At 36.6% G+C, this 20,471-nt stretch overlaps 4 protein-coding genes and 1 long non-coding RNA gene across 8 annotated transcripts in view; 3 read left to right on the top strand and 2 right to left on the bottom strand.

Annotated features, from left to right (window-relative positions):
* Window positions 1-7,693, top strand: LOC146451546 (uncharacterized). 4 transcript variants are annotated; one of them, XM_085099066.1, is made up of 7 exons: window positions 2-127; window positions 511-1,030; window positions 1,712-1,845; window positions 2,497-2,697; window positions 3,336-3,500; window positions 3,736-3,795; window positions 4,123-7,693. In XM_085099066.1, the coding sequence occupies exons 1-6, from the start codon at window positions 110-112 to the stop codon at window positions 3,751-3,753; spliced, it is 1,056 nt and encodes a 351-aa protein (XP_084955192.1). In that variant the 5' UTR covers window positions 2-109; the 3' UTR covers window positions 3,754-3,795; window positions 4,123-7,693. The 4 variants fall into 4 exon arrangements, 2 of the variants coding, with proteins under 2 accessions (XP_084955192.1, XP_084955191.1); XM_085099065.1 differs by having other exon boundaries at window positions 3,736-3,791; XR_014860012.1 differs by having other exon boundaries at window positions 1-127; window positions 3,336-3,795.
* Window positions 1-20,471, bottom strand: part of LOC146451545 (uncharacterized) — a 32,327-nt gene that overhangs the window by 6,195 nt on the left and 5,661 nt on the right. The window lies entirely within an intron of this gene.
* LOC146451547 (ferredoxin-fold anticodon-binding domain-containing protein 1-like) lies at window positions 7,020-18,704 on the bottom strand. Its single transcript, XM_085099039.1, has 5 exons — window positions 18,117-18,704; window positions 13,533-13,692; window positions 11,557-12,526; window positions 8,786-10,588; window positions 7,020-7,958 (listed from the first exon to the last, which is right to left on the bottom strand). Exons 1-4 carry the CDS (start codon window positions 18,601-18,603, stop codon window positions 10,271-10,273), a joined length of 1,935 nt encoding a protein of 644 aa, XP_084955165.1. The 5' UTR covers window positions 18,604-18,704; the 3' UTR covers window positions 7,020-7,958; window positions 8,786-10,270.
* On the top strand, window positions 14,676-17,611 carry LOC146451548 (uncharacterized). Its single transcript, XR_014860017.1, has 2 exons — window positions 14,676-15,331; window positions 16,776-17,611. It is a non-coding gene; the product is annotated as an uncharacterized LOC146451548 (long non-coding RNA).
* Window positions 18,624-20,471, top strand: part of LOC146451549 (ATP-dependent (S)-NAD(P)H-hydrate dehydratase-like) — a 10,234-nt gene continuing 8,386 nt past the window's right edge. Inside the window, exon 1 of the mRNA XM_085099067.1 lies at window positions 18,624-19,061. Within this exon, the coding sequence (XP_084955193.1) occupies window positions 18,772-19,061 (290 nt within the window). The 5' untranslated portion in view covers window positions 18,624-18,771. The remainder of the gene's footprint in view (window positions 19,062-20,471) is intronic.

A 20,471-nucleotide genomic window follows, 5' to 3' on the forward strand; every position in this document is an offset into this window, starting at 1 on the left:
TCAGCATCACCCTGATGACGTAACTTCCTAATAGTAGTGTTCCCCTTTTTCCAAGAATTCAGGATACAGCTTACATTCGTATCGTCAAGATGCAGAAATAGAAGAGCAAATGGATGAAGATAACGAGGTAATTGAAGGTTATTCTTTCACTTTGGCATGAAAACGGCTGTGCCAAGATGTTTTATGTTTGGACCAAAAGCAAAACAAGAAAACCCACTAAGAATCTCAAGTCGAGACGCTTCGTTAGCTTCCACTTTCGATTTCCTGCCATTACAAGCATAATCCCTCTCGGTACCGCCGGGGGAAAAGAAAGACACTGAGCAATCTTCCTTTTATTAGAATGTTTTCCCTTTTCGTTTCAATGGGTTTGATTGTTCCGATGTTCCACTTCCCTGTTTGGACAAGGTTGTGAATAAGGCAATGGCTTGGACCACTATTAATCCGCATGACGCATGAAAGTTCTATATGCAAACAGCTCCATAACAGGGCGATCTGTTTTTCTCGTTTTAGAGAGAACACCAACCTCCAACAAACAACTTAACCAATGACTCGGAAACCGCGGACACTCTCCAAGTCGAAGAGGAACCATTAGCAATTGGACAAGTACAAGTGCGGCTTCCTGAATCAAACATTGAGATTGAAGCAGACAACAACCAACCCACACGGCAGCAAACAAGCAGGGGCAGAATCGACGGGAAGGAAATTTGTACTTGTACTAAGGACCGAACAGTTCTTACAAGGCAAGCAAATGCTAGTGAAAGAGCATACTGCCAACTTTGTGGGAAAATAACCGAACAAAGCACTGAAACCCATGTTCATAATGGTTTGCTTGGTCTCTCATCACCCCCGGCTACTAAACATCCGGAAGGTCACGATCGAATATTCGCTAATGGCTCTTCTGTTTTACCCGGTACTTGTGAAAGATTCCTCGAGGGTAACAACGTATCGACAGGGCGAAGTGCAGAAAACACCACAAGCCAAATCGTTCCACCCTCAGTTCCAGAAGAACAGGAAAAGACTCCTCTTCAAGGTACGTATCTTCTTCACTTTCTGCACGTCGTTTCTGACTACGTTTTAGACTAGAGATGATCCCCAAGTACAATGACAAAAGTAGTTCTCATACAGTTTTTTCTTCACTTCTTTTCTCCTGTATTATTCCAGTCCTTACATGGTTTGCTGTTCGTATAATTATCAAATGTGTGCTAGAAATGGTCCCCACAACATGAGCGACATGCGCCATCCGCAAAAGGTATAGCACGAAATAGCGGTCGAACGCTTATGATGATTATATAAGCATAACCATTTTCCGGCATACAAAGCAATAAGCAAAACAAAACAAATTCACGATATTTCGAAAACGACAGAAAAGATGGAGAGGTTCCTTGGCCTGCCAAAGTAATGTAAAAAATTGAGTTGAGCGAAAATTCGATCGGCAGTTGCCGTTTCAGTCGTCTACCGAAAGTCACCAAAACAATACCATTTATTTAAATGATTATCCCTTGGCTTACCACGAAAATGGAAAGAGGAACTAATTGATGCGTCTTTCTATGCCTCAATGAGCCATATATGTGATCAGTGAAATTATAGGAGTTAAAAATGTATTTGCCAGTTTAAATTCATATGAATTTTTTTGGCGGTGAACAAAGATTTAGGAACTTCGCCAGCTTACGTTTTGGTCTGTACATTTAGTTAGTACTGATTGTTCCCAAAGGTACGTGTGCCAACTCAGTTCAAGTACCATGCATAGGAAGAAACCTTACATTTTACACACTAGTAGAAGACCATCCCGCAGTTAATGAAAAGTGGTTTTCTGTTTACTTTGTTCCTTCACAACGTCATGAAGAGGTAGGACCAAACTACTTTAATTTCATGAATAGTAATGGTATCAAACCTAAACTTAAAAACATGTAGAAAGTACAACCTAGTAGTTCAAACTACCATTTAATACTTCCGGAACTATAGTTATAAATCAAATAGTGGAATTGTAGTCAAGGACTAGTTTGTATTATTAGAACACTGATCAACGGCAAGTGTGTCTCAGATAGTAGTACCCCACATATTAATTATGTCAGTAAGATAATTGGAAAGGTGATACGTTGTTAATACAAAAAAACCAAAACGTGCTCATCGGGAAAAGAACATTAACCCATAAACTGAAATTAAAAAGAGTTTTCAATTAACATTTTCATTTATTTATTTGCCAGGCTCACACAAAGAGACTGGAAAAAGTTGTTTATGTAAATATTAAGATGTGGGAGGGGGGCTTCTGGGTTATTATAAAGCCTCCTCGATTTATGAGGCTTCTTCTATTTCAGAGTACTGTCATATTAAAAAAAACTGAGCTGAATTTTGACACTTCTCACTAGAAGTTCAGTCTACAGGTGAAGTAATTTCTGTAAAATAAATAACGGCTGTAGTTGTCTATAAATGGGTGAAAATTTTCGTCTGTGTGAAACTAAGTTTAAGTGTGCTTTTCACCTTCTTTTTGATTTCCAGGAAACGATCAGAACAATGGAGGATTTGGATGTAGACATCAGAAATGCTGTTCCAATCGGAAATGAATACTCAAGTCTACAAGAAAACAGACACTTCCATACAGCATTTATTGACAACAATACGCACCTGACAATCAACTTTCAGTTACTGGAGCAGTGTCATGGAACCTTCAGAATAAGGGGTGCTCAAACAGCTGACAGAGTAAGCACACAGCACTCTCATATGGGAGTTACTTATAGCTGAAGAACTAAAAAAATGTAATGTATCTCCTAAGAGTGAGCACTACAAAAACAGTAGGCCTGCACTTTTTTTTTCTAATCTCTACTTTCACTGGACCCTGATAACCTGCTGCTCCATTGTTTTGTTGTTCGTTCTTTGCCCTTGCGAGACGTTACAAACGGTGCAGGTCGCCTCAAAAAGGAGAAAACTTAATTAAGTTGGTTAAAATACAGTACAAAAAAAAAGAGAACCGTATGAGAGTATTGGTCAGCCGATTTTGCTTCATTTGCCACACAATTGTAACTTCGTGCATAGCCTGGAAAGTTGGACGCAGCTAAGATACCTTACATGAGAGACAGTACTGGTCAATATCTTTCATTTCAGTGGCAAAACTTAACGTTCACGGGAAATATCTTGCATAGCATTACAAATAGGGAAGGAAGTGTTCAGAAGACTATTCAAATTTAAAAAGCAGTAACTGGGTACCAGAGGCTGCATCCACAAATGACACCTTACAACCACAGCAACGAGGTTTTTTTGACGATTGTGGGTTTATTGATATTTAACTTAACATTTTCCTGTTAATTAAATTAATTTGCTATTTTTCTTTCTCTTTCCAGATGCCCTTGCATAGAATTCTCTCTTTAAGCCAAGACAGGATTCTTGGTGCCACAGCCAGAGTATTTGTGCAGTGCCTTGGGATGCCTAGAGAACTATGTGAGGCCCATATAAGAATGACAATGGAATATGGAGAAACAGTGAAGAAGATGCTAATTCCAATCTGGGTATTAAATTTCTATTATTATGTTGAACAATTTGCAAGAGCCATGCACATACTTCAAAACTGTCTTAAAACTAGCTTTTCGGTACCCTTTACTGCTCTCTGTTATCACAAATGCTGTAGATCATTTTAGCCAGATTTATTTTCTTGGTCTTGTCATTGCATCTATTGACGCCAAACACTTTAGTTTGGACTAAGTTAGAACATCATGGGAAAGACTAATCCATTTTTTTTGTCAGTCTTTAGGACAGTCCTGATCAGCCCTTTAGTCATGTGATGTGATTAGTGTTATCTGGTAGGTATTACCCTAGAAGTATATGCCATAAAATATCGAAGGACTCGAACCAGCAAGCTGAAACAGAGACCAAAAGCAAAATAAATTGGCTTCAAAGGGGGAGAGGTCATATGAAACATAGAGGGGAATTGAAAATAAACGCAGGATAGAAATCCACCTGCTCCCCCCCCCCCCCCCACCCCAACTATAAAAGTGAACAGCCCCTATGGTGGAAGAAAACATTTGGGAGATAAATTTAATTACCAACTGATGAGTATCTGAATGATACTCAATACCAGTAATCCCCGTTAATCAGAAAACCTATCTTTATGGTTTTGTTTCTGTCACTTAGCTGTTGTAAAGGACATCCAGGATGATCCAAGCACCAGAAAATCATTTCTAGCCTTTCAGTGACAAGACTGGTGATGTGATGTCATATCAGGTTAAATCTGCATGTCAGTTGAACTTGCTTTAGAGTAGCTGAACCATCTTGTGCACCAGCAAGGTGCTTAGAAAATGAAGTATGTCTAGCTGTTGTGCCAATTTGGTTGCCATTGATTTAACCCTTTCCCTCTACGTGTCAAAGTTTCCAGACTTTTGTGTCAGTTATTTTCAGTTTTCCATTCCTTTTGTTTCAAGAGGCAATTTAAGAAAAGTTTTTTCCGTCATAAAGTTTAGAGGTAAAGGAGGTGTGAATTGCCACCAAATTGCACATATTATTTTCATCTAACTTAAAGATACGAAATAACATTTCCTAAAGGCTGTAACAGTTTTCATGGATCTTAAAATGTCATTCAACATTGTTCAAAAGTCACCCATAATAAACTTCCATTAAATTGAGTAACAAAGCCCAAAGATGAGACGTTACTCATAAATGAAGTTTATATATGGGTTGCCATGAACTTAAACACAAAAACATGTGTTAAACCAAGGGCTTTTTACCCATGCACACAAAGGGTGCATTCAGTATTATTTTGTTGTCAATGCAGTCACTATTACCTGCCAGCTAGTGGTCAAAGAGAGGGAAAGTTACCTTAAGTAATGAATACATTTCTTTTCAAAGGTGAAATGTCTCTCGTTTGGTTTACTTGTGAAGTAACAATGCTATCATCATGTAATCCTCTTTACACATTGATGACGCATAACACTTTGTTCAAGTCAGTTTAGCTTTACAAGTCATTGTTATGATGTGGATGTTTCAAAAACACATTCAAACGAAAACTGAAGTGTCAATGTTTACTATAATAATATTATTATAGATGCTTACTCATTCAGAGTATGTCTCATATACACTGGCATTGAGTGTTCGTACATGTACACAAGACATTCACCTGGCATGATGATGCTAACTGAGTGAAAAATAGGCAATCTGTAGCTTTATCAACAAAAGGTTGATACCAAATAGGAGAAGCTACAAGTTTATCGCCACGGGACAATGAAATCTTCATTGGTCCATGTACTTCCATAAGGTTTTGTTTCTTATGTGCACAACATCTTGGAAACAAATTACCTTGAAGGAAGTTGATGTAAACCCGAATGAACAATACAAGATTTCAAATTCCCTTCTTGGTTTCGAAAAGGGAAATCAGACAATAGTGCTTGTCTTAGACAAGCTCAAAATATGCCTTTTTAAGAATTCCACATCCAGAAAACTTTTCATGCAAGGAAGCTAACATTTCAAGTTAAAATTCCTCAGAAGTTTCTTTCTGCTTATAACCTCAGTCTCCAAATTTAGTGGCCTTACTCAATAAGGCAGTAATGTGCACCTTTTCTGTGCAAGACAAAAGGGGCTTCACAGCAAGGTGTTAATGACTTAATTTTAAACTATTTACAATGTTGTGCCTTAACAACCAATGTGGAATTCTTAATAGGGACTAGTGCTGTCAGGAACACAAAACCAAACGTGTGACCACTTTAAATTAATTATTATACTTCAGTGAAAATTTGGCTAATCATCAAAATCCAATCAAAAGCTATTACTAGGCTTAAGTAAGTCAATATATAATGGGCCTCGAAAACAGAAAGCACAATGAAGTGGATCAACCAGAGTGCAAACTGAATGGTACCATTTTGGCAGTTTGTCTGTCGTTTGGAGTTGGTTTCCTCCGACCTGTTTTCAGATTTTGCTTGGCCAATATGAACTAAAGTGTGAGAATTAATTGAAAGTGGTTACACTTTTCAGTTTTGCTAGTCATACTGTAAACAGGTAAATTATGATTGCTTTAGTTTGTTTGAACGTGAATGTACAAGCAATGTACAATCAAAACAATTTGTGTTTTAAGTTAGTTATGAAATGGATGTCTGTTTATAATACCATTACTGAATTACTAAACAGTCGTGCATTGTGTTAAGCATTATTGAGATTTGTTGGCTTTGTATTACTGACAGTTCCACAAATATGTGGCATTCACAACACCTTACATAAGTTAGTCAGCCTATGGTAAGCATTATGCACAAGCTGTGTGAGTATTCATCTAACAGCTAATAGAGATGTAACTCATGCTTTATTTTACTGATAAAATATCAGCATGATTGCTAAGCTTAACAAACTAGCTGGTGAATGCAATATATTTGTAAATGAAGAGTCTTATGCCAAACTATATTAAGTGATGGTCTTGTTGAAAACATTTTCCCTCAGAATTGTATCATTTTTCCAAACAGGTTTGATTTTCTCCTATACCTACCAATTTCACATTTTTTGTTTTGGTTTTAGGTTCTTTTTTTGTGAACAAATGTATTCATTTGTATTTCTTTTGCTTACCTTCATAAAGAAGGAATCAAACCAGTGTTGCTCTTAAGTGATAGCCATTACAATTCTGTATGACAAAAATGATGCATTTGTGAGGAACAAAAATTTTCAACAAAATCCCTACTTAAGATAGTTTTGCATAGTACACTTCAGATGTAAATAATTATGTAAAAATATGTTATGCCAAGTAGGTAAAAATTAATGGAAGTTTCATTTTGGCTCAAGTGTTGGTTTGTGCTGATGTAATGCATTTTTATGTCTAACTTCCATAAATTAACAACACACTAAACCAGCTGTTTACTGTGAAAGCCACTTTCTTGTAACAAATGTCAATAATTTATTGATATAGTTACTGCTACGTTCAACTTTTTACAGTTTAGTATGAAAGTCATTCACTAATGTTTGAAGGTCTTACACTTCTGTTAAATTTCACGAGTAGCTGATCAATGCACATTTTAATTCAATTCTTTATCTTTTCACAATACAGCACAGATACAGCATTTGGACCAAAAACTTGCATGCACCATTTAACAAATAGAGAACGGTTTACAAGTTTTCACATGTCTATGGTAACACAAGAGAACACTTCACAGAATGGAAAACATTCTTAGCCTTAGAAACATGTTACATGACCCACTTCCATGAGTGTTGCCATATTTATTTGAAAACAAGAAAAAAAGTTGTCTATTGCTATTAAGGTAGAGAAAATAGTTTTCTATGTCTACAGACGTGTAATGTCTTGGACATTTGATTGTAAAAGAAACAAATAATTACTAGCTATAGTAAATGGATAGTATTTCCAGGCCAAACGAAAAATTATACTGTAGTTTATTTTAGACATTGATTCTAAATGTAATTGGAAAACTATAAAGTTGCTATCTTAGCAAATTCATGTTAGTTGAAAATGTTCAACTTTGCAAACTTTCAACTTTTATTGTCATTTTTGTAACTTGTGCTGATTCTACGAGATAATGGTAATCTTTTACGTTTGGCCTTTTTGAATAACGACAATGTTTATCAGTAAAGCATGCAAAGTTTTGTTGTTAATGTCAAGTGTATTTGTTATGTTAGTGCCTGTTTGCTAACTATTACAGAACTATACAGCTGAATGTCCTTTTATTAATTTTTTAATGCACGTAGTAACAATAAAATGCTGACTTTGTGTGACATACAATGGTACTGTCTAATTGAATGTCAAATTCTGTCTTTTTTTCCTTTATGTTCTTATTGTTTATGTACAATTCTTAACACACATGACAATCACAGGTCTGGAGGAGTAGGCGGTAGCTCTTTGGACTGCTTAACTCCATCGTTCAATTTCCTTTAGTTTATTATTTAATAAAAATACATGTAGCATAGATAAGGCTGGAGGGTACAGCTTATTTTGTAGCTACAGTACACTAAGTTTCATTGGGAACAAAGCTTTAAAAAATCTTAGGCTTAAAGTGCTACTGTGATCAAATTTTTACCTCTTGAATTTTAAGTTTTATCACATAGAATTGTAGGAAAGATTAAAAACGCCGTTTACCGTTTCTAAATATCTGCATTGGTTCCAGAGATATTTAACTTTGAAAAATGTGTAAAATATGTAAATGAGAGGACTGAGACGTCATAGTATCAACTCGATATAACATCAAGCATATAAATAGAGCTATCTCAGTCAATTTACATCAGAGACCATTGAAACCTGGTAGGCTAATAGTTCTAAAGGCAATACACCTACAGCTATAAAAAATTCGGTTCCCATGGCAACTAACTCTTTTCCAGTCCCCTCCAACCTGATTTCAATATTTTAGTGATTTTCAGCTTGAAAAACATTTAACAAGGCCACGAACTCGACCTAACATATTTATACGCTTGCTGGATTATGCAGATAGGGCCCCATTGGCAAATATCAAAACAGAACGCCAACTGCGGCCAGCAAAGCCTTAAGTATCAGGGAGGACTGGAACCTAGTATGTTGCCATGGTAACAAAATTGATAAGCTCATATTGTGGCGCGCACCTAGAACAATGTCACTGCAAAGAATCAAGCATTTCTGATACACATTGGCTGAGATATCTTTTTTCATAATATTTGATTAAAATTTGGTTGATATTATGACGTCATCACTTGGCTAATTTGCATATTTTAAAAACTGGAATATCTCTGGAACAAAAAGAGATATTTGAAAATAGTAAACAGCATTCTTCTTCTCGTACAGACTACTTGTTTATGTTTTCAAATGGCTTAGATTTGAAAGACGCGAATTTCGTCATAGTAGCACTTTAAAATTAGGTGATCTGATCTGATGATGGTGATGTGGCATTGCTGTGATATGTGTATCCCCGCACACATATCACTGGTGATATGTGTATCCCCTCAAATATGGATGCCAGTAATATGTGTATCCCCTCCCCTCCTCCCCTCTTAACAGATACATGTTTTATCAAAGGGTCATTAACAATAACAAATAAACCCAAAGCACCCAAGTATTGCAAAATCTTTAATTTATTGGCTTATGATTCGGGTTTGCACACTTCAAAACATTTATCATACACGAGGACACAAGTGTTATTCCTCTCGCAAGACGTGGTTTGAAGAGACAAATTCATCGTAGATCCTTTTAGCCACCGTCGGACACTTGCTCAAGAGCTCGCGGCTCATTTATAGTATGCAAGATGCCACGTAGACTGAAAGAAAGTGTTGGCCTTTTTTACTCTCGTATAAAAGGCTCTATTAAAATGTGAAAATGACAAAAGGGGATACATATATCACTGAATGAACTGTTATAGTTAGTTATAGTTAGTCCCCGCCGTAACGTTCAGTTGTAAGGAACACTGCAACAAAATACTAAAAATAATTATAAAAGCATCGGATCTTGTAACCAAAGATCAAATCAGCCAAATTTGTGTAACAAATACTGCAAAATGAGTAGGGCTGATTTCAGGATTAGGGATATATTTCTCCAATATTTTGAGAGTCACAACCTTTCTTTCTCAGGGTTTAATGTTGCAGAAGTAAAAAAAAAACACCAGTCTACATTCCCCTCTCCAGCTGCCATTTTGTTTCGAGTTGTCGTTGGATTATTTCTGAGGGCTAGGAGTACTTAGCTTTCAGTGTTCTGTGTATCCCTACCGGGGATACACGCATATCATTAGTGATGTGCGTGCAAGGATGCACATATCACTGCAACAGTGGTACTACTATTTTATTACTTGCAGCTACATGTACATGTAGTAGCTGAATTGTGGAAGAATCAGATAAATGAGATCTATCGGCATATACAGAAGAAGGCACCTCTAACTGCCGCCTCAGTCCATATAATTATGATCTCACTCCACCTAAACAGACCAATGACAACACAAGTCAAATAGACCATGACACCAGGAACTCTGCACCCCACTCTTTTTGAACATTGCTGTGGGTTCTTTTACATCCCCTTTCAATTTCAATTAAGATGTAAGGATGAAGGAGGTCAACGACTTAATGTCAACGCCCAACGACGCAATCACAATTTGAACTGAGACAAGGTGTTAATCACAGCCACCATAATCTTACCAGTTATTTCAAGGCCCCGGTTAGTGGTCTGGCTTGGGCTAAAACCACAACCTCCCACTCAGTAGTCCAGTACTGTGCCAAATGAGCTAACTGGGTGGTGGATACACTGTGTCACATGTTATTGTGGAAGTACAAGTACAAGTTAGAATAAAAATCTCTAGGTGCCAAAACAAAAGCTACCTCCACGCAGCGAGCATGAACAAATTGAATTTTACTTGAGTTGAAATTTGCAGTTTAACAACTTTCTCCTTAGCAAGTTTTGCATTTTTACTGTTTGGATGTGCGTCAGTGGCCTGTCGCATGAGCTGTAAACCATACGGTAATTGTAACTCACTTTATCCTGCTCTGCATCATGGTATCTTTCAATGAACTGCACATCATGTACACATCCTTGAGTTGTTTCATAGATATCCTGAAAGAACTGCTGTTCTGTCATATTTTCAGTTATCCAGAAACTAATGTCATGAGTGTAGGTTGGAGGAAAGAGACTCAAAGGCAGAAACTCTTTAAGATCTTGGAAACCACTACCCTAAGAAATCACCAAAATCAAAAAGTTGAAGAGTTATAAGCAGCATGGTACAACTTAGGGATCAAGGTCTCTCCACAAGTGCCAGCTGAATTGATCACCTTGTTACTGATGTGCAACAACAGAGATGTAGAAGGCAGGAAATAAAACTTGTGAGGCACTACAAATGACATGCTTTTAAAGAGATCCTGTACATGCACATGCAGAGGGTAGTGTAAGCCGTTACTACTGAACAACACAAGGAAGTATTGCATATGGTTCATTCAGGTTCATACATGTACATGTAAAGATTTCTACCTCCAATGAGGATTTATTGTGTGGGGTCAATAGCTGTGGGACTCACAAGAACAACTCTATCTTTTGGAGTACCCTAAGGAGCAGGGATAGCACAGTGGCGAGAGCTGCCCTCGCCTCCCACCAATATGGCCTGGGTTTGATTCCTGGTGTTAACTCCATATGTGGGTTGAAATTTTTTATTGATCTCGTCCTGGTTTCAAGGGTTTTTCTCTGGGTTAACTGGTTTTTCTCTCTCCATGAAAACCAACACTTCCAAATCCCAATTCGACATGGAATGCAAGGACACCTTTGAATTCAGTTTCTCACTGGAGAGCTTTTTGGAGCACCGTGTGTAAACAAATTACGTTTACGTTTTTTTTGTTTTGTTTGTTTTTAACTTTTTCAAGTGGGAGGGGCTTTCATTTTTTAAGGATCAGAAACTGGGTTTCTTTACTGTGGCGAAGTCAGTAATGCAAATACGTTCTGTACTGGAGAGGACAGGTTGAATACAAAACCAAGCACTATGTATGTATATTCCCATCCCATCCTTCATAAAGAAAATTTCAATGTTCCATTGTTTATAAAGCACGCATGCCACGCGACAAGCTTGTTTAACAATAACGCATCTACCAATACCAGTTTTAACAATCAGTAAATAACACAAAAGAAATACATGTACAGTCAAAACTTCTTACCTGTAGGTCTGAAAAATGTTTCTTGAATCTTTTGTCACCCGACCAGAGGAGCCTTATGTCAGGAATCCCTGATAAAGACATAGCTAAATGATCCAAATTTACTTCAATTAGCCAGCCAATGCAACTGTCTAGAGTTGTTCCAGTACTGACAACTTTAGAGTCTAGTACGCCACAAGAGAGTATCAACCTTTCTCCGTGATACAATTTTGTTTGTGTTGAAGGTTGAAAAAGATTGTTGGTATCACCTTGAGGACAGATGTCGTGTCCAAGATATTTCCTCTCAAGCCTACAGTAGATACACTTCTCTTGCACAGTTTGCTTACGACATTCACACCCAATGCCTGCACTTGCTGCAATTTGGGCATTTTTAAACTTTGTTTGCCTTCCACACTTCAACTCAATTATCTCTGAAGTCATTAAATCCTGATCAGTGGGAGAATTTGCTGGTGACACACTTTTACTGCTGGTTTCTTTTCTCAATCCATCAAGATTAGAACAAACCTCTTTTATAAATACCTCAATAACACGATCTAAAGTATCCTTCACTTTGGAAGCAGTTCCAGCTTCCATAGAAGTGTACAGTGCTACCATTTTGTGGCTGATTGGGTGACTCTGAGATGAAGGAGGAAGGGAGAAGTCAATTTCAGTTCCATTTATGACAAAAGACTCACCATTTCCTTGAAGCTTCTTTAGAACCCTCCTTGAAAGTGACATGTTAGCATCTCTCAATGATTTACAATACAGTTGATGTCCAACTACACCACTCTGAGTGTTTAAGTCCTCAACTTGTTGAAGTGCACTGCTTATGTCTTCAAATTGCCAGAAAACATCTTTGACACCAACATTGATATCTGAGAAAAAACTGTTAAGCTTGTTGGTAACAATGTAAACAGGGTTATCAGGAACAATACTAAGGCTCTCCGGTGGATAGTACTGTCTCACAATGTCGCTGTAGCTGTTAATAAAATACCTGTAAATAAAGGGAAAGAGTATTTATAATTTGTAAGAATATTCTGGAAATGAATATGAATATATGAAACATCAGTGTATTGAACTGTGGATGGAAGATTAAATAGAAGAAAGATCCTCACAGTAAGTACGCAACTGCGTACTAACTGTCAGGAATATATGATGTCTCATATATTCATATTCATTTATTCATCCTTCACGGGTACATGTATATTACAAATTCACAAATACGACCAGCTCCCAGTTGTCTTGATAGCTCAGTTGGTAGAGCACTGCACCGGCATCGTAGAGGTCATGGGTTCAAATCCCGTTTAAGCCTGAAGTTTTTTGCAGGCTTTCTTTTCGCAACTGTTTTAGTTGCATACTAACTGCAAGGATCCTTCTTCTATTTAATATTCTGGATATAATACATGAAACTAAAGTTGTCTGATGTTTCGATGATGCTATCATCATTATCAAGGCAAAGTGGCTGTTAATATATGAACTGGGTAAAAAAATAGTTCGTTTCTTTGGCAAGAGTGTGACTACTGTAATCACAAAAACATAGACATTTAAAACCATCTCACTGCAAACTCGAAAATGTAGACAAATTCAACTTAACTGAAATGATTTCAAATGTATTACGACAAAATCTCCATACAGGTACGATTTTTTTGAACAGCAGTTGCAATGTAACTGAGGGAAATGATTTTGACTTTCTTCTAGGCTTGCAAGCTGTTGGTATCAAAATTATCTACAAAAAGCTATCCCGTTTCGGATGAGAGAAAAACATTGATGTAATAAATTGAAATGTGAATTAAAAAGTTGTTGACACTGACTAAGTGTCAACAACTTTTTAATTCTTTTTAACATGCCTGGCTACACACCCAACATTTTTAAATTGAAATGTTTCCTATTATATTTTCAACACCATCTAAGCATTAACACAAAATTTTTACAGCCTAGAAATTACTGTGTGGTCTGTCAAATGCTGGCAGTCAACACTACGCACATGCTTAAAAACTTACTCCACATCTGGTACAGCCTCCAGTGGTATTCCATGTACAAACACATGAGTTAGCCCATTAACAGTGTGGAAACCTTTACCAAGCTGTCCATGAAATCCTGCACTTTGGTAAGAAAAATAATCTGTGCTTCTAAATGGATAAACAGCATTCAAAATCAGATCTAAAGGTAGCAAAAGAAGACAAAATGATGAAAGTAAGATTAACTTATTTTTCTTGCACTGAGGCTGCAAAATAATTTATAAAATTTGAAGGGTGGTTTGACAAAATGAGTAAAATGCTTAGTAAACTAATATGCAGCTTTCTAAGAACTAATGAGCACCTGGATAAGTTTTTTTTTTATTGATTATTTTCGATACTTTTGGCACTTATATTAAGTGACTGACTATAGATAATACACAGGCAGCGAGCAAAAGCTTGCAGGCCAGCTGCCAACAGCTGTGTATAGGCATAACAAAGAAGTTATCAAACTAACCTGCCTTCCCAGGTGGAAATCTTATTAAGATCTTGTAAGATCTTACAAGATCTTGTAAGAATCTTGTAAGAATGAAAATAACACTAAGATCTTAATAAGATCTTGTTAAGATTTCATATCGTAATAAGATCTTACAACACTTCTTAATAAAATCTTAATACAAACTATACAATCTTCAGCATTTTAAGATCTTATAAGATCTTACAAGATCTTACTAAATTCTTGTAAGATACTTGTAAGAATCTTGATAAAATCCTCAACCTAACAATCAATAAGATCTTAAACAGCTATTAATAAGATCTTATCCATTTCTTAATATTTTCTTATTAAGATCTTATCAAAATTTGTGACAAGATCTTATTAGCAATCTTGTTAAGATCTTAAGAATTAACTTACAAGAATCTTGTTAAGATCTTACTATAAATTAAAAATAAGATCTTAACCATATTTTGATAAGATCTTACCTATTTCCTAATGTTTTCTTAATAAGATCTTAATTGAAATTTGTACCAAGATCTTACAACCATTCTGATTAAGATCTTACCACCTTCTTTGTAAGATCTTAGCATAAATAAAGAATAAGATTTTTTGAAAACAGTTCTTATGAAGATCTTGTAAAACAAAAACAAAAGCTTCTTCTTTGGTTCAATTTTTTATTAAGATCACATAATATCTTACAAGAATCTTGACAGGATCTAAGAATAAGCATGCCAGCAAGACTCTCACACTGACTGTGATAATCTCTTTACTTTCTTTGAAATTTAGTTGTTTGTTTTGACATCTTGTACATCTTAATACTGTTTTCTTCAGTGTTCTAAGTTGATAAACGCTATGTAGACATGTGTGTTTCTAAACAAAGGCTTAAAAGATATGACTGTTAAGACTTGCAGTTTGCAGTTTACAGATTGTATTTGCATAAAAAAAACTAAATGCACAGTCCTACACTGAAACTCATTTGTAAAAACATTATTACTTACAAACCTGCATTAATGAATCTCAACTCCATTTAATGCCAGAAAGAACAAAAATGCTTTAAATCATAATTTCTACGATTTTCATGCACAATGCTAGCTTTTAAAATGAGCAAGAAAACGTGGAATCACAGCAACACCGGCAGCCATCTTGGATTTCATTCAGTCTGGGAAGACTGGGCACCATTTTGGTCAGCAGATATGCCACTGCAGGCTCGGAGAAAAGACCGTTTCATGTTAGATTTTAGGCGGGATTCAAGTATACAGCACACATTTCCTCTGGATTTTGCCTCTGTTAGTTAAAAAAAATGATGGCTTCAAGCAGCAAACTGTGGACAACCACTTTTTAGAAAGAGGTAAGTTTCGTTACCAATTATTTTGTGAAAGACTGCTTGAAAATGTGTGATCGTCCACGCGAATTACAGACATTTACATATGCATGCTGCTTCTTGAAGATTGTTGAGGTGGTCATTCCCTATTTAGTTTTTATATGAAGCCTTTGCAAACGTTTTTGCGGAGTAATTTGTAGCCAGGTTGATATCATGACAGAGTTGGTATAAGCTGAAGACTTGAGTGATCGATCTTGATTTGGCGTGAAGATCAGTTTATGATCTTCGTGGAGTGTATGACTCATTTTACTCACATCAGGAATTGAACTAACAAGATTGTTATGGGTGAGAAGCTCACTGCAACATTGTCTAAATTAAAGTTAATGGCAGCTTAGTGGTCACTGTGATCACTTAGAAGAACTGATTTAAAGTGCACAATTTTCTGTTTTACTGTAGATTTTCAACTCCTATCTCCATTTTGTTGTCAAGGTTGAGACTCATTGACTGCAACTTCAGAGTCAAGTCAACAAATCCTGCTCAATAAAGTCACTTATAATTATGACTGCTGGAATCTATTTTAACTGATTTAATTTTGTTGTGAATTGTGACTTCTGCTAATTCTACTCAGGAACAATAATACTAAATAAAATTTTGTAACTTACATAATGGCAGTATTTGATCAGTACTTGATATCATAGTTGAAAACAGCAAGCAGTAAATTATAAAGGGAACACTAAGTTACAATCCTTTTGATCAATGCAATCATTTTTTCTTATAAATTAGGCTTTTATGAACTTGTCAAACCTGCATTAGGAATAGTAATATTTAGTACATTGTAAATGGTTCAGCCTACACTCTGGAGTTTGTAAGCATAAAAGAAATGTAAATGGGCAATTGGCTTAGACAAATCCTCGCAAAATAACTGAAAAGTGGCATTCTCGTGCGGTTCACACAATGATGATGTAATCCTGCTCTTCAGTGGGTTGTGGCTTAATCCAGCTACATTCCATCCCCAACATTTGTAAAACAAATAATTGTTGTTTTTAGTTGCTTCACTGAGTATCTCTTGTATATTGGTGCCATTTTTTTGGCTGAAAAGTTGAAAGGCTCTGCTCGCAAACAGTATAAACTCTCAATAGTTGTTGAAACGCTGCTCCCCTTTCCTCTTGGTCAATGTTGTTTGGGCAAATTGGCGTGCAGGTCATCATTGCTTCCATTGTACTTTACTTAGGAGGAGGAGGGAGGGAGACACTTCTAACAAACACTGTTTCAACATTTTGACGCCAACAGAAGGCTGCTGTCAGCATTTGCTCAGAGGCAAACAGTAATGATGATTTGACCAATGGAGGCATAATTATTGTTCTAATTGGTAGCTTTTTAGCAAGGAAATTAGCAAAAAAATTAGGAAAATAGCATAAAAAATGATATCTTGTTCTTTTGTTTTTAATTATTTTTCTTTTTTTCTCCACAGGGGCCATACAGGATAATTTCAAGCTTCCATGTTTTCTTGCTTTTAACATGCAACTGAAAGGAATTATCGGGGTTTTTTGTTTTATGTTTATTTTTTATTTATTTAATTTTTAATACTAAAGAACATTATTGTACCAGTGGAAACCAAGCTCTTATTCATATGTTTTTAAGGTTGCTTCTTTCTTGAGAAAATAATACTGGCAAATAATAATTCTCTGGAGTGTTTAGAAAGGCTTTGAAGCTGCCAGATTAATTAAGTCAAATAGATTATTATTAGTGCTTCATTAATTGATGCAAATAGAAGAAAAAGTTACATGTAGAACTTTTTCCTAGTCTAGAGAACATTTGTTGGTAAAGGTTTGTTTCTGTCACTCTTGTGGATTACAATAATAATTATAGTGCTGTTGATCTTGTGAGCATGCATCACAAGAACTTGAATATATGCCTTGTAAAACAGCTGTATATAGCATTGTAGTCAATGAAAGTTTCCATCATGTTAACTTGTGAAGATGGTTGTGATAAATTTATTTCACAATAGCCAAGATTTAGCAATAAAAAGGTTATCACACATGATTTTTCTTGTTGGTTATGGTTTAACAATGGCCCATCCTTTGAATCTAAGTGCTATGAGCATATCCACCTCAAGTCAGTTTCTAGGTACATGTAGTTTTTGTATTGTAAGCAAGCTGTGATCAAACTCTCAGGAACACATGATTCTAGTTTAATTTTGAATGAACCAGTGTAGGTCATTGCCAGAAATGTCAGGGCAATCCAAAAGAAAATTTAAGTATACACTTCAGGTTTTTCCCTATTTTGCAGCTTGCTTGAAAAGCAAAATCAAATCTTGGCCCTTCAATTTATCCTGGTAATGGATCTCCCAAGACTTTCTACATTTTTAATTGGTAAGATTCTGACAATATCTTAGAAAAACATTTGAAGAGATCTTGTCGAAATCTTGTAAGATGTTGGAAAGAATCTTGTAAGATCTTGGTAAGAATCTTATGAAATCTTGTAAGATCTTGGTCAGAATCTTATGAAATCTTGTAAGATCTTGGTAAGAATCTTATGAAATCTTGTAAGATCTTGGCAAGAATCTTAAGACATCTTATAAGATCTTGGTAAGAATCTTATGAAATCCTGTAAGATCTAAGTAAGAATGTTTTAAGATCTTGTTAGAATCTTATAAGATCTTACAAGATCTTGTAAGAATCTTGTAAGATCTTGTAAGAATCTTGTGACAAGATCTTGTAAGATTCTTGTAAGATTCTTAAATAAGATTCTTAATAAGAATCTTGATAAGAAACTTAATAAGATCTTACTAAGATCTTAATAAGATTTCCACCTGGGTTAGCAGCTTGATAAACAACTTGCCAAGTGTTTCCCAGCTCTCTTCTGGGATTGTCTAAAGGTGTTCCTCCCTGACCTTGGCACAGGCTCACACAGATATCTCCTTTCTCTGGCTCGACATGATTCGCTGCACTGGCAAAGAACCGCTCCAACAGCTCTCTAGATTTCCCAATGTTCGATTTCCCACCAACGTGCGGAAAGTTGAAAATAACTCGATCAAAAATTCTAGAACCAAATGTTCGGGAAAGATCCGTTGCATCTACTTCGTGTAAAATCTCTACGTTTTCAGAAGCAGATATTTTAGCAATATTTTCAACAGCGAAATCATTGTTTTCTAAGACGGCGCGCGAATCCAATGAAGTTGCTGTGATTTTAACCGATGTATCTGATAACGCAGATGCTAAACAAACAGTAAATGAAAAATTACCATCTCCGACAACCAGAACATTCCCTGAATACAAATTTGGATCAAGTAAAGCCATGCTGAAAGGTGCTAAAATCACACTACGGGAACTCGAATCAAAGCCGCCATTTTAAAAACGTGCTTGAAAAAGCGATCAAGTGGGCTTGCGGTTTCATATTTAGTGGTACCCAAGTCTCACGCGATCAGGATTATTCCAAAGAGAAACGCCTTGCACATTGATGTCTTTATGGGCGGATCAGTTGGTACCATCCCCTTTCATGTCGTAAAAAAGTATTTGATCGGTGTGAAGGTCACCAGTTTTCGTCCTGTAATGGCAATGAGACGTAGCACTTTCGCTGGTGGCGAGCAACAGGCCGATAGTCGGTTCAGATCGTCAACAGATGCTACGTTTGGTAGGCCGCCTGCAAAGAAGCAGTGCAGCTGCCCGGAATTAGTACGCGGGACTATCCCTGGGCTTGTAGACAGTGCTCACAAAGGACAGCTGGGGAGAATAGGAGTGATTGGAGGGTGTCAAGAGTAAGTCTGATATAGATAACAACTCTTAAATTGATCCATAAATGTAGTGTGGGGAAAAAATTATTTCACTGTAAATTTATCACAACATCCGACCTATGCTCGGACATATGCATGTGTGTGTGACACCTGACCATATAGCGGTGTGTACAGTATTTATAATGTGGCTGACTGTGTGCTTGATCGGTTTACGGTCGTTTCGCTACAAAGTCGTTTCGCTTCAAGTCGATTCGCTGCAAATATAAGTCGATTCGCTGCACATGTTAAGTCGATTCGTTACAACCTCATGATACTCGAGGTCGTTTCGTTACAAAATACTATAACGTATATATTAGCTTAACAAGCCTTTCATAATAACACGGCTTGACCGAACACAAACATCCGTTGTAATTGAAACGTACATACCTAGACGTCCGTGAGAATGAAACGTACGTACCCAAACCTCCATACTTTCTAAAAGTCGCTCGCTTCTCGTTTCCGGTTTGGCAGTAGAACAAGGCGATTTGATGTTGGTTTAGTTTATTTATCAAGACTAAAGAGACTATAAATACATGTGAGACTTCAACTACAACTCAGGCGCATATTATCCCTTCGATCAAGAAATACAAATATGGAGCCTCTCTATGGGTACCCACGGTCTTCGTTTTCTTCGCGATTTTTTCGCAAATCTTCGTTCTTTTAGGAAGATCTTCGTTTTTTCAGATTGAAATGGTTTAAACGTTTATTCAGTGTTATTCACAATTGATAAATATTTCACTTCAATAGCAAATTGCATAACTCACTGTTTAAATTCACGAAAAGCAATATAAACAGTTCTTGAAACAATAAAATATTGTTGGATTCTTTGGCGACGTCTTAACCCCATTTTAACATGTTAGCTTATGATGAGATTCCAAGAATTCGAAACTGAAGTATTGTATGAGAAACAACATTAGACACTCGCCAAAAGAAATACACCAACGTCCTAGCAACTCACAAGAGCGTTGTCAGCTCTAAGAACACAATAGCTGTTTTCAGATAAGAAGCAACTCAGAGCGCTAAAAGACAGTGCTACAACGAACCTATAGCTCTCTCGAGAAAGCTAGAGACAACAATGATAAGCTTTGCAAAGATGACGATCTGCTAGACACTCAAATCCGTGCAATCCTCACGCAGCGAGATGCAATAGCAGAAGCATTAATTCACGAGATAAGAAATCCAGGGATCCTGTATCTTTACAGACAACATTTATTTAGCACTACCCACTACAGCTGGTTCACCTAAGTAGAGCCAAAACCTGGTACATCGATGGTACGTTTAAGCTGGTTCGTCACCCTTTCACGCAGCTGCTGACCATCAACGCGTTCGTTAGAAAAGATGACCATGCATGTGCAGAAAACCAGTTCAAAAGGTCTTCAAATTTTCACCGAACAT

The sequence above is a fragment of the Pavona decussata genome, unplaced genomic scaffold, assembly GCF_977016875.1.
Source record: "Pavona decussata unplaced genomic scaffold, jaPavDecu1.1 SCAFFOLD_386, whole genome shotgun sequence".
NCBI classification, from domain to species: Eukaryota; Metazoa; Cnidaria; class Anthozoa; order Scleractinia; family Agariciidae; genus Pavona; species Pavona decussata.

Bases quoted from the DNA above. Each gene is read 5' to 3' on its own strand.
- LOC146451546 (XM_085099066.1), top strand. The intron at 1,031-1,711 runs GTACGTATCTTC...TTGTTCCCAAAG, and splicing joins GGAAAAGACTCCTCTTCAAG to GTACGTGTGCCAACTCAGTT. The intron at 2,698-3,335 runs GTAAGCACACAG...TTCTCTTTCCAG, and splicing joins GTGCTCAAACAGCTGACAGA to ATGCCCTTGCATAGAATTCT.
- LOC146451547 (XM_085099039.1), bottom strand. From the start codon at position 18,603: ATGGCTTTACTTGATCCAAATTTGTATTCAGGGAATGTTCTGGTTGTC. The intron at 13,693-18,116 runs GTGGAAATCTTA...TGCTACCTTTAG, and splicing joins TTATCAAGCTGCTAACCCAG to ATCTGATTTTGAATGCTGTT. The intron at 10,589-11,556 runs GTAAGAAGTTTT...GTGATTTCTTAG, and splicing joins AACATTTTTCAGACCTACAG to GGTAGTGGTTTCCAAGATCT.